The 16,184-nt window shown below is 38.9% G+C and overlaps 1 protein-coding gene and 1 non-coding gene across 2 annotated transcripts in view; both read left to right on the top strand.

Moving 5' to 3' along the window:
- Positions 1-16,184, top strand: part of GADL1 (glutamate decarboxylase like 1) — a 144,246-nt gene that overhangs the window by 59,858 nt on the left and 68,204 nt on the right. Inside the window, exons 12-13 of the mRNA XM_061196452.1 lie at positions 686-737; positions 14,164-14,253. Of these exons, the coding sequence (XP_061052435.1) occupies positions 686-737; positions 14,164-14,253 (142 nt within the window). The remainder of the gene's footprint in view (positions 1-685; positions 738-14,163; positions 14,254-16,184) is intronic.
- On the top strand, positions 6,815-6,921 carry LOC133095786 (U6 spliceosomal RNA). Its single transcript, XR_009701650.1, has one exon. It is a non-coding gene; the product is annotated as a U6 spliceosomal RNA (small nuclear RNA).

Below are 16,184 nucleotides of genomic sequence, written 5' to 3'. Positions count from 1 at the left end.
AGAAGGTTTATCTTTTTATTTAGACAATAACCAAGCCCAGTGGGGCAGAGTCAGTGCTAATTTACTCTACATTCTCAATGTCATTTTAGTCTTTTCTCCATCACATTCCATATCTCATATAGCTGTGCCCTTTGCTTATGGCATGATAATTCTTTTTTCCCTGACATTCAAGATAACTTCATAGACATTCTATCAATGGCTACAACCTACTTACTTTTAGCATGATACCAGTGATCAGTCTTTCTTCCCTCTGGCCTGGCCTTGGGAAGGATGGTGTTGCACTTCCTTGATCTTAAAAGAACACACAGGCAAGACTACACACCAAAAACTTTTACCCCCAAGCCAGCTAGATAATTTAAGTACCTAAGCTAAATCCCCATCTAGAATATGAATGAGATATATATCCAATCTACTTTGTGTGGCTTTCACACTTGGGTTGAAGTCTGATGCTAACATGTAAGATAGACATCATCTCATCAAAGAGATGTACCTTTTTACTCAGGCCCCAGTGGATTGCAGTAGGCTCAGGTGTATCTGTCTAAATACAAACCTGTGCCTGTACATGTACCCTTACTTATTTCTAAGCCTTGTCTCTACATCAGAAATTATAGTTTTATTGTATGTCAGCCATGTTCATGGAATTTTTAGATTGCAGATTGTAAATATTATTGTGACTTTTTTTTAGGTACCTAGTAGAAGAAATCAAGAAAAGAGAAGGATTCAAATTACTGATGGAAGTAAGTGATTACAGAATTGTGCTTGTGATTTTGTCAGTCAACAGTGATGAAGGTGGTAATTTTCTAATCTATTATATTTCATTGGTTTTTGTGTTGCAGACTTAGAAACAAGTCATTAGCTTAATTCGTAGAGTCCATTATGTTAATTTACTCTATTAGTGAGTATTTTTCCTTTGTTGGATTCAGAGAACACACTTGCCTTTAAGTATTGAAAATTACAGTGCTCAATAATAATTACCAGGGATAATACTGAATAAATTATGACCTCTCTCTTGATATATAAATTGCATAATGATTGTACTGCAAATATTCAACTGTGCTATAGTGGTGCTTCTGTGAAAAATCAATTAAGTGAATGTACAATAATGCATATAGTTTTCTCTTTTTATAAAATAATGAGAGCATATTAGCTTTGGAGCAATGGGAAAATAAGTCATTTTGTTGTTGGATTGTTTGCTATATATAAGAAATATGGTGGTTACAAAGATAGAGAATATTGGGGTTTTTTTCTAAAATATATGTTTAGAAAATATGAAGAATATTATTTAATTCTGATTTTTAAGAAATATAAAGTGTGAGGTTTGCTTAGCTCTTCTTATAGCATATACTTTATAGCAATTTTTAACATAATAAAAATCACTTAGAGACTGCAGCCTAGGAATCTATCCTGTATATAAGCAATCTGGCTAGTTTTTGGTATTCATTTATTTGGCAAGATTTACTGAGCAATTGCTACGTGCTGGAGATATAAGACAGGGAAGTTCCCCACTCTCATGGTGCTTACATTCAAAGGGAAAGTGACAGGCAATAAACAAGCAAATTATTACATGGGAAACATCAAGTTGGGGGAAGTCTTAAGAAAACAATAAAACAGATTTATGAAAGATAATAAGTAATTACAAATAACTCATTAGACAGTTCCAGATGTGGGAAGTACTATAATGGAAATAAATAGGGTAAAATGCTGAAATTGGGGTGTGAGTGGTGGTGGCCTGTTTGGTTGGGGTGCAGGTAGGGCCCTCTGGGGTTGCCTCTGCACTGAGACCTGCTGAATGATGGTAAGAAGCATGCCGCGCAGATGCTTGAGGGAAAGGCATTCTAGATAGAATCAACAAACAACTGCCAAGGCTTGAAGCTGAAAAGAGTTCTGTGTGTTTGAGGAGACAAAAGAAGGTGCATTAAGCAAGGGGGAGATATAGTAGGTGATAGTGTGGAGAGGTTGGCAGAGACCAGATCTGCTGGAGCCAGGCAGGTCATGGTAAAGACCTTTGGCTTTTATTCCAAGTGTAATCTTTGGAGAAGTTTTCAGCAGAGAGGAGTCTGACTTCCATTTTGAAAGATGGTGCTGGATGTCATGAGAAGAGAGGGAGGGGGTGGTGGTGAGGGGAGGACAAGAAAAGAATAAGCAAGACAAGGTGGGAGACTGTTGCAGTAACTTGGGTGAGATGTGATGATGGTCCTCAGATGACTTCGGGAAACACTGCTCCAGAGACTCCTGGCCGTGGATTCTCCCACTGTCTGCAAAGGGGGCATCTGATCAGAAGGTTCTAAGAATCCAGACTCCCTGAAAACTAGGGATTTAAAGGAACTTGCAAAAAGAGCAGAAGAATCCATATTTAAACGACTTTCTGGTAACACCACGAAAAAGCAAGAAGACCAGTTTAGAATGTGGAACATTCCACAGGACAGCTGACCTGGTTTCTTCAACAGGTCAACGGCATGAGGAAAAATAAAGGAGAGTGTGATGATGATCACTTCCGGGGTCAAAGAAACCTAAGAGGCAGAACAACCAAAGGCAACATATTGGAACCCTAGTTGGAACCCTGTTGGAACCCTAGTTTGAGGGAGCCAATTGTAAAAAGTAAATTTTGAAACAGTTGGGGAATTTCTAATATGAACTAGTAGGAGTTATCACTGATTTTGTTAGACATGTCAATGGCATTATAACTACAGAAGAAAATGTCTGTATTTTCTAGAGATGCATACTTAGATGTAAGGATGAAACAAGAGCTATCCGACTGGATTGAATATGAGTTTGAATCACCTTTTTTATTTTCTTGAGGTTGAATTACCTCTTTATTTTCTCAAGTTTGAATTGCCTTTTTTATTTCTCTGGCTGTGGGAGCTATAGGTCTTAAGAAAAGTGCTGTACACCTCAGAACTGCACAGTCTTTGATAGAGCTGAGAGAAAAAGTGACGAGAAAAATGATGAACTGATTTAAAAGTTATTTATATACTTTCCTAAAGGCTTAAAAATTGAGGGAGGAACCTCTTGCCATCATCTTTAGGGAAATGCCAACATTCACATCCTTGTAATGAAAGTTAAGGTGGATTTTAAGCATTAGGCAGCCTTCTGCCCTGGATATTTTATCTGTGGGAGCCAGATGGCCCCAAAGCAGGGAAGGTGGCTCCTTCAATGGTCCTCCAGAATTCCTACTTATAAGGGATTTTGTATGTGATCTCCATTTGCCTCTTTTCTCTGTATCCATTTAGAGAAATAAAGTAAATTTAGACCTTGAATTTCACATATAAGTGTCAAATTGATTAGCCTCTTTTTGTTAACAAATGCCTTCCTTGGACTGATTAAATATAACCCTAATGCATACTTAAGAGAAGAGATACACAGGTTTGATGAGAGCCCAGGTCTGTGAAACTGCAAGGTTTTCAATTTAGGAAAAAACAGAGTCTATAATGATATATACATATATTTTGCTGTGAAGCAGATGGCAGTGAGAGTGTCAAGTGGAACATTACAAACAGTAAATGAACACAACCACACAGAGTATCTAGTACTTGAATATCTTTCCCTGAAAAGAACAAAAGTAATGCATATCTTCTTGAAGATGATTGAAACTTATCATTTCAAAGGAATTCTGCATTATTCATAGGCCCCTGAAAATCCTATCTTTTTTTTTCCATGTTGGATCTAAGATCTAATAGATGTTTTCTTAGAGGTATATACTATCATTCACATGTTTTATTTTGATCTCTTGGGAGAGTCCTAATTATTCAACTTTTTGTTTTTCTCTTCCTGAGTTCTGCCTTAGAAAGAGTTATTTAGGTTTCATAGACTTTCTGAGTTACAAAGGATCTTCAAGGACATCTAGTCAACTTCCTGCTCAGTGCAGGAAACCTCTCTTGATAGTTCTTGTAACAGGAAGTCAACTTCTGCCAGGACACTTCCTGTGTAAGAGAATTCACAGTTTATTCCTCTTCCAGGGAGCTCTAAATATTCATATTCTAATACTTACTGAATCCTACTATTAGGATTCGATATGTATCAAGCACATTCCAACTTATAGTTTTTTAAATATAGTTTTTATATAGTTTTACTAGATCATAACAACCTTCTGTTTGCTAAATTCAATGCACATCCTTTAATCTTCTTGTTGGACTTCTGCAGCATTTTGCACCATTATCCACTTCTTTCCTGTCTTGGTTCCTTTAACTTTCTCTCCCAGTTTTTCTCCTTTCCATGTGACTTTTTCTTCTCAGTCTCTGTGTGAAGGTCTCTTCATCTGGGGACTGCTTAAATGTTCTCCATTCTTTTGTCTTGGCCCTTTCCTGTGTCCACATACTCTCCCTGAAATATTTTATCCATGTCTAGAGCTTTGTCATCAATAGTCTCAATAATGTCTCCATCCCTGACTTGTCTCCTCAGCTCCAGTCCTTTGTATATAGGTATGTCCTGGAATTTTCCAGACTCCCACAGTCACCTCAAATTCATCATTTCTAAAGCTGAAGTGTAGCCATTTTCTTTACCAAAATTTTGATAAATTGATTTTTCAGATGAATTTTTGGAACTCTTTTCCATTAGAACTATGATCCATCTTCTTCTTTTTCATTAGAACTATGATTTATCTAAACAAAAGTCTCGATGTTGTCTTCACTATTCCCCTTCTCTACTCCTAAAGCCACCACCTTAGTTCAGGCTCCCCTTACCACTCAGGTTGGTGCTGTCTCCCAACTCATCCCCTGCTTCCAGTCTTAGACCCCTTTATCCCATCTCCACACTGCAGCCAACCTGTGGGCTTTCTAATAAAATGAAATCTGTCCCCTAGACTGAAACTCTCCAGTTGCCTCTGGAATCAAGCCCAGACTCCCCAGCATGGCCAGTGAGGAAGCCCTTTGTGAAAGGATGCCCATCTCTGTTTCCAGCATCACCCCTCTTCAGCACACCCTGCCATCTGGTCATTCCAAGTACTTGCCATCACCCTGAATACACCAGCTTCTACCTGTGTACTCTTCGCTTTGCCAGGAATATTTCTTGGATTATGAGAAATTTCTTCTTTTAAAATGCCCATACCATTGCAGCTTGATTGCCTGTACCTAGCTTTATTACTGTTCTCTGAGTTCCTGGAGATAAGCATAAAATGTAAGTCATGTTTCTCATCCCAATGCCTGGTCCAATATCTAGAACATATACAAATGTTGAGTTATATTCTGTGTTTAAATCATATGAAATTGAACATTTCAGTTGCCCTTCTTTGGACATGCTATAACTTTTTTATGTTCCCCTTCTAATAGGTAGGCAGAAATTAACAGTGATGTGTCTCACCCAGTGAAGATTTTAATGGGATTGTTTATCCACTTGAAAAGCAGATTTCTTTCTACCAATATAGTTCCAAATAATAGTCACTACACTAGTAGAGTTCCTTCTGTGTGCCAGATATGGTGGTAAATGTTGGAAATAATCTCTTTACTCATCAAACCAGCTCTGTGGGGTAGACAATATAATCTCCATTTTATAGGTTAGGAAGCTGAAGCTTAGAGAGTTTGACACTTGTCCAAGCAAACACCTGGTGAAGTTGGGATTCAAACTGCATCCATGTGACTCCAAAACCCAGGCTTTTTGTGCTACTAAGTGCTGCCTTCAGAATTTTTCAGTAGTCTAATCAGTTACTTAAAACTTGTGAGCTTGAAGTCAGGTAAAATCCATCATGACCCCCTTCTCCATTCTATATTTGCATGATTGATCATTTCAGTCTATGTGCTAGATTCTACATTTATACTTATTAAAAAGCATACTGCTAGTTTTTATTATTATTATTATTATTAATCGTCATCATCATTGTGATCTAATGATATTTCAGCAGCAGAGATGAATTTCTTTTGACAAAACTCAGTTTTAGAGAATACAAGCTACTATATCTTGGTGACCACTGACTTTTTTTCCCCCAAGGGTCTCATATTATTTGCTCAATAATCCTTGCTGGAATTGACATCAAAGCACTAGCTTTATTTCTTGGAATATATCTCCTTTCTTTCTCTTTGAAAATCAGGATAGAATGAACCCATCTTTTCTTTAGTGACACTTCTCTACTCCTCCATGAATCTTTAAAGATGATGACAATGCTTTTACTGCTACAGGTTTTTTGTACCCTTCTCTGTCATCTGTCTGGTCTAGACACTTGGATTCCCTTTTATGCCTTCTCAATGTTGTGGTGTTAGACAATATGGACTAAATGTGGTCCTAAGACACCCAAGAGGTCAGACTTTTATATATGTAGGGAATTAAGTGGCATGTGAATGGTTCTACTCTGAAAATACACTTTACTGCTTTGAAGCTACTTGAAGAAAGTCTATATAAAATAAAAGCTACAGAGGCAAAGAGACAGGAAAACTCAAATATGTTCCCTGTGGATATTCAAGGGATGTTTTTTCCAAGTTTTAATAATTTGGGGAATGCCTATAGTAAAGGTATTCCACCAAATGGAGCATCAAATTTCCTCCAATGAAATGAAATGTCAAAAAGGCTTCACCAGTTTTCAAATATCATAGCACTGAAGCCACACCATTCTAAAAGAGACTGGGCAAAGATATCACAGGTTTGTCACTTCCAAAATATCTAAACCGAAACTTATTGAAGGAAGAAAATATAAAAGGTGGTTCAAAAGGACTAGGTCCTAACTTATATAGAGCAGATCTGGTAGCAGATAGAAACTATTACAAAATGATTCATAATGTTGCCATACAATTGAAAAAGAATGGCTTATTTAATGATGTATTAGGGTCCAATAAAAAGACAAAAACTGCACAGTAATCTGAAGTGGGAAAGTGCTATGTAAAGAATTATCGTGCTTGCTTTAGCAGCACATATATTAAAATTAGAATAATACGGAAAAGATTAGGATGGTCCCTGTGCAAGGATGACATGCAGATTTGTGAAGAGTTCTGTATTTTAAAAAAAGAATTATTAACAGGGGATTGGAGTCATGGGAGATTGCCTCGCAAGAGAGAAAGAGACCCTAAAAAATACAGAAATAGCAGATACTGTAAAGAAAAATACAGAAATAACAGATACTGTAAAGACATCACTCCCAGAACTGAGATGGAGCACTGAGCAAGAGGCCACCCCCACCCAGGGCTGAGATCCAGACTTGGTTGGAGAGGGTGCAGTGTGGCTCACAAGATGACAGGGAAGTCCCCCAAGGTGTCACACAGGTGGGGTCTCTAGGAGTCCACCTCCTGGAGTGCTGGAGGATGCTGATTTCAGGGCACTGCCATATTTTAGAACTCACTCAAGCCATCCAAGGCAAGGTGCCTCACTGGCAGCCCTCCCTATGAAATCCCCGGAGGAGAGTGTGCAAGGAAAAACCATTTATGGGCATCCTCCTGTGACCAGGCTGCTGTGAAGCCGCCACAGGGCGTGGTGCTGGGGGAAGCTGTCAGGGGCCACTTGCTGCTGGTCACCAAAACTGCTTAAAAGAGCCCCACCTACTGCAGGAGCCCCATGAGATGAGCGCACGTGACCAAGAGGAGACACCTCTTCCTTCTCCGTGTCCCTCCAGCACCCTCTGCTGATAAAGTCTCTGATTGGACCAGATGGCAAGGAGAAATATTTATAGAGTCCACCTCCATTATTGGGGAACATAAAGAAAGGGTGGATTTGGAGCTGAGAGGCAATAAATTGGTAACTGACATAAATGGCACCTGGAAAAAAATCTTCGTTGATATAAAGACACAAATTCCTAGAATCTAGTGACAGATAATAACTCTGTTTTTTTCTACTTTCTAATCAACCATAGTGACTTGATTTATTCACATTAGATGATTAAATAATTTGAAGGCCAGGACATTCTATCCTAGAGAAACCAAATTAATCATAAATTAGAAAACCAAGTATAAATTGCGTAGATCTGTAAAGACTATTGTAGTCTCATGATAAATGTTTATGGAAATTGACTTGAATTACAAAGTACTCCATTTTGTTTTTTTATTTTTTTAATCATTTCTTTATTTTTCCCATGTTCAATATTAGTTATCTATCTTATACACATCAGTGTATACATGTCAATCCCAATCTCCCAATTCATCACACCACCACCACCACACACCACCTTCCCCCCTTGGTGTCCATACGTTTGTTCTCTACATCTGTGTCACTATTTCTGGCTTGCAAACCAGTTCATTTGTACCGTTTTTCTAGGTTCCACATATATGTGTTAATATACGATATTTGTTTTTCTCCTTCTGACTTACTTCACTCTGTATGACAGTCTCTAGGTCCATCCACATCTCTACAAATGACCCAATTTCGTTCCTTTTTATGGCTGAATAATATTCCATTGTATGTTTGTACCACATCTTCTTTATCCATTTGTTTGTCAATGAGCATTTAGGCTGCTTCCATGACCTAGCTATTGTAAATAGTGCTGTAGTGAACATTGGGGTGCATGTGTCTTTTTGAATTATGGTTTTCTCAGGGTATATGCCCAGTAGTGGGATTGCTGGGTCATATGGTAGTTCTATTTTTAGTTTTTTAAGGAACCTCCATACTGTTCTCCATAGTGGCTGTTTTTTACACTCCCACCAACAGTGCAACAGGATTCCCTTTTCTCCACACCCTCTCCAGCATTTGTTGTTTGTAGATTTTCTGATGATGCCATTCTAACCAGTGTGAGGTGATACCTCATTGTAGTTTTGATTTACATTATCTAATAATTAGTGAGGTTGAGCAGCTTTTCATGTGCCTCTTGGCCAACTGTATGTCTTCTTTGGAGAGACGTCTATTTAGGTCTTCTGCCCATTTTTTGATTGGGTTGTTTGTTTTGTTACTATTGAGCTGCTTGAGCTGTTTATATATTTTGGAGATTAATCCTTTGTCAATTGATTCATTTGCAAATATTTTCTCCCATTCTGAGGGTTGTCTTTTCATCCTGTTTATGGTTTCCTTTGCTGTGCAAAAGCTTTGAAGTTTCATTAGGTCCCATTTGTTTATTTTTGTTTTTATTTCCATTTCTCTAGGAGGTGTGTCAAAAAGGATCTTGCTGTGATGTCAGAGAGTGTTCTTCCTATGTTTTCCTCTGAGAGTTTTATACTGTCCGGTCTTACATTTAGGTCTCGAATCCATTTTGAGTTTATTTTTGTGTATGGTGTTAGGGAGTGTTCTAATTTCATTCTTTTACATGTAGCTGTCCAATTTTCCCAGCACCACTTATTGAAGAGGCTGTCTTTTCTCCATTGTATATCCTTGCCTCCTTTGTCATAGATTAGTTGACCATAGGTGCATGGGATTATCTCTGGGCTTTCTATCTTGTTCCATTGATCTGTGTTTCTGTTTTTGTGCCAGTACCATATTGTCTTGATTACTGTAGCTTTGTAGTATAGTCTGAAGTCAGGGAGTCTGTTTCCTCCCACTCCATTTTTTTCCCTCAAGACTGCTTTGGCTATTTGGGGTCTTTTGTGTGTCCATACAAGTTTTAAGATTTTTTGTTCTAGTTCTGTAAATTGCCATTGGTAATTTGATAGGGATTGCATTGAATCTGTAGATTGCTTTGGGTAGTATAGTCATTTTCACAATGTTGATTCTTCCAATCCAAGAACATGGTATATCTCTCCATCTGTTGGTATCATCTTTAATTTCTTTCATCAGTGTCTTATAGTTTTCTGCATACAGTTGTTTTGTCTCCCTAGGAGGTTTATTCCTAGGTATTTTATTATTTTTCTTGCAATGGTAAATGGGAGTGTTTCCTTAATTTCTCTTTCAGATTTTTCATCATTAGTGTGTAGGAATGCAAGAGATTTCTGTGCATTAATTTTGTATCCTGCAACTTTACCAAATTCATTGATTAGCTCTAGTAGTTTTCTGGTGGCATTTTTAGGATTCTCTCTGTATAGTATGTCATCTGCAAACAGTGATAGTTTTACTTCTTCTTTTCCAATTTGTATTCCTTTTATTTCTTTTTCTTCTCTGATTGCCATGGCTAGGACTTCCAAAACTATGTTGAATAATAGTGGTGAGAGTGGACATCCTTGTCTTCTTCCTGATCTTAGAGGAGATGCTTTCAGTTTTTCACCATTGAGAATGATGTTTGCTGTGGGTTTGTCATATATGGCCTCTATTAGGTTGAGGTAGGTTCCCTCTATGCCCACTTATTGGAAAGTTTTTATCATAAATGGGTGTTGAATTTTGTCAAAAGCTTTTTCTGCATCTATTGAGATGATCATATGGTTTTTATTCTTCAATTTGTTAATATGGTGTATCAGATTGATTGATTTGCGTATACTGAAGAATCCTTACATCCCTGGGATAAATCCCAGTTAATCATGGTGTATGATCCTTTTAATGTGTTGTTGGATTCTGTTTGCTAGTATTTTGTTGAGGATTTTTGCATCTATATTCATCAGTGATATTGGTCTGTAATTTTCTTTTTTTGTAGTATCTTTGTCTGTTTTTGGTATGAGGGTGATGGTGACCTCACAGAATGAGTTTGGGAGTGTGCCTTCCTCTGCAATTTTTTGGAAGAGTTTGAAAAGGATGGGTGTTAGCTCTTCTCTAAATGTTTAATAGAATTCACCTGTGAAGCCATCTGTCCTGGACTTTTGTTTGTTGGAAGATTTTTAATCACAGTTTCAATTTCATTACTTGTGATTGGTCTGTTCATATTTTCTGTTTCTTCCTGGTTCAGTCTTGGAAGGTTATACCTTTCTATGAATTTGTCCATTTCTTCCAGATTGTCCATTTTATTGGCATAGAGTTGCTTGTAGTAGTCTCCTAGGATGCTTTGTGTTTCTGCGGTGTCTGTTGTAACTTATCCTTTTTCATTTCTAATTTTATTGAATTGAGTCCTCTCCCTCTTTTTCTTGATGAGTCTGGCTAATGGTTTATCAATTTTGTTTATCTTCTCAAAGAACCAGTTTTTAGTTTTATTGATCTTCACTATTGTTTTCTTTGTTTCTGTTTCATTTATTTCTGCTCTGATCTTGATGATTTCTTTCCTTCTGCTAATTTTGGGTTTTGTTTGTTCTTTCTCTAGTTCCTTTAGGTGTAAGATTAGATTGTTTATTTGAGATTTTTCTTGTTTCTTGAGGTAGGCTTGTATAGCTATAAACTTCCCTCTTAGAACTGCATTTGCTGCATCCCATGGATTGTGGATCATCATCATGTTTTCATTGTCATTTGTCTCTAAGTATTTTTTGATTTCCTCTTTGATTTCTTCAGTCATCTCTTGGTTATTTAGTAATGTATTGTTTAGCCTCCATGTGTTTGTGTTTTTTATGTTTTTTTCCCGGTAATTCATATCTAATCTCATAGCTATGTGGTCAGGAAAGATGCTTGATATGATTTCAATTTTGTTAAATTTACCGAGGCTTGATTTGTGACCCAAGATGTGATCTATCCTGGAGAATGCTCCATGTGCACTAGAGAAGAAAGTGTAATCTGCTGTTTTTGGTTGGAATGTCCTATAAATATCAATTAAATCTATCAGGTCTATTGTGTCATTTAAAATGGGAGTTCCCTTGTATGTTATTTGTCATTTTTCCCTTGCTGCTTTCAATAATTTTTCTTTGTCTTTAATTTTTGCCAATTTGATAACTATGTGTCTCGGCGTGTTTTTCCTTGGGTTTTCCTATATGGGACTCACTGCACTTCCTGCACTTGGTTGGCTCTTTCCTTTCCCATGTTAGGGAAGTTTTCAACTATAATCTCTTCAAATATTTTCTCGGTCCTTTCTCTCTCTCTTCTCCTTCTGGGACACCTATAATGCGAATGTTGTTGCATTTAATGTTGTCCCAGAGGTCTCTTAGGCTGTCTTCATTTCTTTTCATTCTCTTTTCTTTATTCTGTTCCGCAGCAGTGAATTCCACCATTCTGTCTTCCAGGTCACTTATCCGTTCTTCTGCCTCAGTTATTCTGCTATTGATTCCTTCTAGTGTATTTTTCATTTCAGTTATTGTATTGTTCATCTCTGTTTGTTTGTTCTTTAATTCTGCTAGATCTTTGTTAAACATTTTTTTCATCTTCTCGATCTTTGCCTCCATTCTTTTTCCGAGGTCCTGGATCATCTTCACTATCATTAATCTGAATTCTTTTTTGGAAGGTTGCCTATCTCCACTTCATTTAGTTGTTTTTCTGGGGTTTTTTCTTGTTCCTTCATCTGGTACATACCCCTCTGCCTTTTCATCTTGTCCATCTTTCTGTGAATGTGGTTTTTGTTCCACAGGCTGCAGGATTGTAGTTCTTCTTGCTTCTGCTGTCTGCCCTCTGGTGGACGAGGCTATCTAAGAGGCTTGTGTATGTTTCCTGATGGGAGGGACTGGTGGTGGTTAGAGCTGACTGTTGGTCTTGTGGGCAGAGCTCAGTAAAACTTTAATCTGCTTGACTGCTGATGCGTGGGGCTGGGTTCCCTCCCTGTTGTTTGTTTGGCCTGAGGCAACCCAACACTGGAGCCTACCTGGGCTCTTTGGTGGGGCTAATGACAGACTCTGGGAGGGCTCACTCCAAGGAATACTTCCCAGAACTTCTGCTGCCAGTGTCCTTGTCCCCACAGTGAGCCACAGCCCCCCCCCCCCGCCTCTGCAGGAGACCCTCCAACACTAGCAGGTAGGTCTGGTTCAGTCTCCCCTGGGGTCACTGCTCCTTCCCCTGGGTCCTGATGAGCACACTACTTTGTGTTTGCTCTCCAAGAGTGGAGTCTCTGTTTCCCCCAGTCCTGTCGAAGTCGTGCAGTCAAATCCCACTAGGCTTCAAAGTCTGATTCTATAGGAATTCCTCCTCCCGTTGCCGGACCCCCAGGTTGGGAAGCCTGACATGGGGCTCAGAACCTTCACTCCAGTGGGTAGACTTCTGTGGTATAAGTGTTCTCCAGTCTGTGAGTCACCCACCCGCAGTTATGGGATTTGATTTTACTGTGATTGTGTCCCTCCTACCATCTCATTGTGGCTTCTCCTTTGTCTTTGGATGTGGGGTATCTTTTTTGGTGAGGTCCAGTGTCTTACTGTCAATAATTGTCCAGCAGCTAGTTGTGATTCTGGTGTTCTCACAAGAGGGAGTGAGACCACATCCTTCTAGTCTGCCATCTTGGTTCCTCTTCTGTTTGTTTGTTCTTTCTGTAGCTCCTTTTTTGTTTTTTGGTTCAATGAGTTTTGCAAATGAAGTTTTGCAAACTTCAAAGGTGAAGGGATGATCAGATCAAGAGCTTACCTTGTTGAGCTGGAATGTTTCTGGGCTATCAGTTGTAATTTAAAATCCATTAAAATCAAAACTCTTTATAGTACCAGTTTTGATTTTAAGATGTGAGGTGATAGCTGTTTCTTCTCTCTGAAATACTTTGAAACTTTATACTGACAATGGAGCATAACTTGGTTATTGAGAACTATTATAACACCGGTTATTACCTACAAACTGTGTTTGTGGTGGGAAAATGGAAGTCATTTCAAAAACTGTCAGCATGAAAAATCAGATGAGGAAGGTGCTGAGTGGGTGGGCATGACCCAGCATGACCCAGTTCTTCAGCCATTTCTATGACGGACTTATTCAGCTCTGGGTGTTCTGAGCCCAGGTGCTGAGAGTCTTCATTTTGAGCAAGCCGTCTAGCAGACTCACACCCTTCCTGATACTGATACTTGAGAGCCAGTAGTCGAACTGATGGCCTTTTTTTTCCTTCTGATGCTGTATTGGCCAGGGTCACAGCAGGGCTGGTTAAGTGGAGCCCAAGTATATCATATGTTACCGACTCACAGGTAATTGGGGATTTTGCATTTGCCAAGTGTAGCAGGTAATAGAAGACAACTTTGGCCACCTTAAGTAGAGAAGAAATTATTTGAAGCATATGGTGGTATGAGATATAACTTAAGGATTAGGGTTGAAGAGGGATGAACCAGGGTATCTCTAGGTATATGTGTATCAGGTGCTAACTAATGGTTAGTTAGAGCTGGGTTGAGTTAGCTTCAAACTTCATTATGTTTATTTTTGATCTTGTGCACATCCCTTACCCAGAGGGGAGAGCACTCTCTCGGTGCACCCAACTGAGAAGAAAATTACTCAATAAGTTGTTATCAAAAGTAAGGTTGAATGGATGTCTAATCTATCAGATTCTGATGTTATCAATGTAAGACACACATGATGACTGAAAGAAACTAGCTAAGAGTTGAATTGCATTCTAAGATTAAGTAAAAACTTTCAAACTTTCTTCATCTTCAGCCTGAATATGCCAATGTTTGCTTTTGGTACATTCCACCGAGCCTCAGAGAGATGGAGGAAGGACCTGAATTCTGGGCAAAACTTCATTTGGTGAGTGATAAGGATATTGCATTTTTTCCTTTGGATGAAATAGATTCAATGCCCATTGTCTGTTGATCCTATAAATAATTTGGTACTTGCAAGAACTTCTTGAGGATCTAGAGAGGTTGTTCTTAGTATATTAAAAGTTAATGACATGCCAAACAGTTGTGAGCATTTGTTAAAACAAATCAACATACTTGACACACACAAATTCAAAATAATTGTGCTGTTTGCAAGAGAGTGGTAGAATTTGTCAGAAGTTCTAATTCACAGCGCACTTCAGAGCACGTGATCTGGTAATGGTTAATGTCGTATGATGAATGGCTTCTTCCTTCAACTCTGCTGGTGCATGTCTGTGACTGCTTGCATCACTTCACTAGCAGATAATGTTAAAGTCTAAATCTGGTACCCTTTGTGAGTGTGAGACTTTCTGTTCTTTCCACCAAGGGGCTTATGTGATAAAAAAGAAAGGAAATGTCAGCAATGAATTTCAACTGATCATTGAACTAAATGTGACTTGCAAACCCCTCCTTACCCTCAGTGTGGAAATCAATGATGGTTTTAACAGCTTTGATAGGTGATAGCCCTTCTCCTTGCTCTCTAGAAGAAAAGGAAAAACCTCCCAGTCATGCAAGGGACAGACATTCAGCGCTCACTATGCCGGGCACTAGAGATATGAACATCAAAGAGACTTGGTCCCTGCCCTGGGAAGCTCGTATTCTAGGAGACAAATGAGTAAAGAGATCATCACAAGGTAACTAGTAGGTGCCTAGATGAAGAGAAACCCTGTAAAGGCAGAGGGAAAGGATATCTACCCCGAAGTGTGACACTAGATTGGAGTCTTGGACAATAAGTAGGTGTGAGTCAGTGACAACTGTGAAGAAGTGGGTTCCAGGAAGAATCACAACATCATGGCCCAGAGGCTAAGAGGGGAGGGTGTGATCGAAGACCACAGTGGGGCAGGGGGCAGTGCTAGGAGTAGGACAAGAGCAGCAGGAAGGGGAGCACATGGAGGCCTCATCTTCCATGACAAGGTGCTTGGAATTTGTGCCTAGTTAGGGAGAGGTGGGAAGACCATGGCCTTTAAGTCATAGCCACCTGGATCCTCACCTGCAGCATCTTCTTTAGCCTCAGGCCACTTTCTGTTTCTTTGTGGCTCATTTAGCCTCCTGCAAGGTAGCACAGTACATACTCAATATATAAATATCTTACCTCTTGTTAAACCTGAGGTCAGGCAGCAGAGATAGGGAGAGATGGACAGAGTTACCTGTGCCTTTGCCTAGACAAGCCCTCCATTGGCCATTTCAGGCAGTTAGCATGGTCCTTGGATCTGGCTTGTCTTTTTGTCACACAATGTAAATGAGAAAGTGCTAAAGAATACATTTCAGATGGTAAGTGACTCAAAAAGAAACAATGTGAGAATTTAATGGTGGTGTTTCCAGGGACATTTTGCACTTTGATGGAATGCATCAGGCATTGTTTGGTGACATTGAGAAGGATATGGCTGCCATCCTTCTCACTTTCTGATTGTTAAGAAAAGCAACCGAGAAGGTGATATTCGTGTTTTATGGACTCAATACTGTTGCATGGACACGGATCAGGATAACTAAACAGTCTCTTTATGTTTGGGGATACTATGGACTCACTCTTCCATTGTTTAAAGAAATATTTACATTATCTAGTCTCAGAAAATTTAAAATTGAGGATGGCTATATAAGCTAAAATCAGATAAATCAGCATATAATACACTTTTAATCTTAACTGGAGATCAAATATGAATCAGGACAGTCTCTTCTCTCCCCAGTATTCTCCAGCATCGGTTCTCTCATGATTGACATACATGATTCTCCATCCCTTCATTTTGGAAACACTTTTCTGCCATTTAGAACCATGGGGCCCTTGCCCAGTCTAATATCATATTATTTTAATTGTTCTGGTTG

The sequence above is a fragment of the Eubalaena glacialis genome, chromosome 7 (genome assembly GCF_028564815.1).
Source record: "Eubalaena glacialis isolate mEubGla1 chromosome 7, mEubGla1.1.hap2.+ XY, whole genome shotgun sequence".
In the NCBI taxonomy this organism is placed as follows: domain Eukaryota; kingdom Metazoa; phylum Chordata; class Mammalia; order Artiodactyla; family Balaenidae; genus Eubalaena; species Eubalaena glacialis.
Note: the sequence above shows the minus strand (reverse complement) of the source record. Positions and strands in the feature narration are given on the sequence as shown.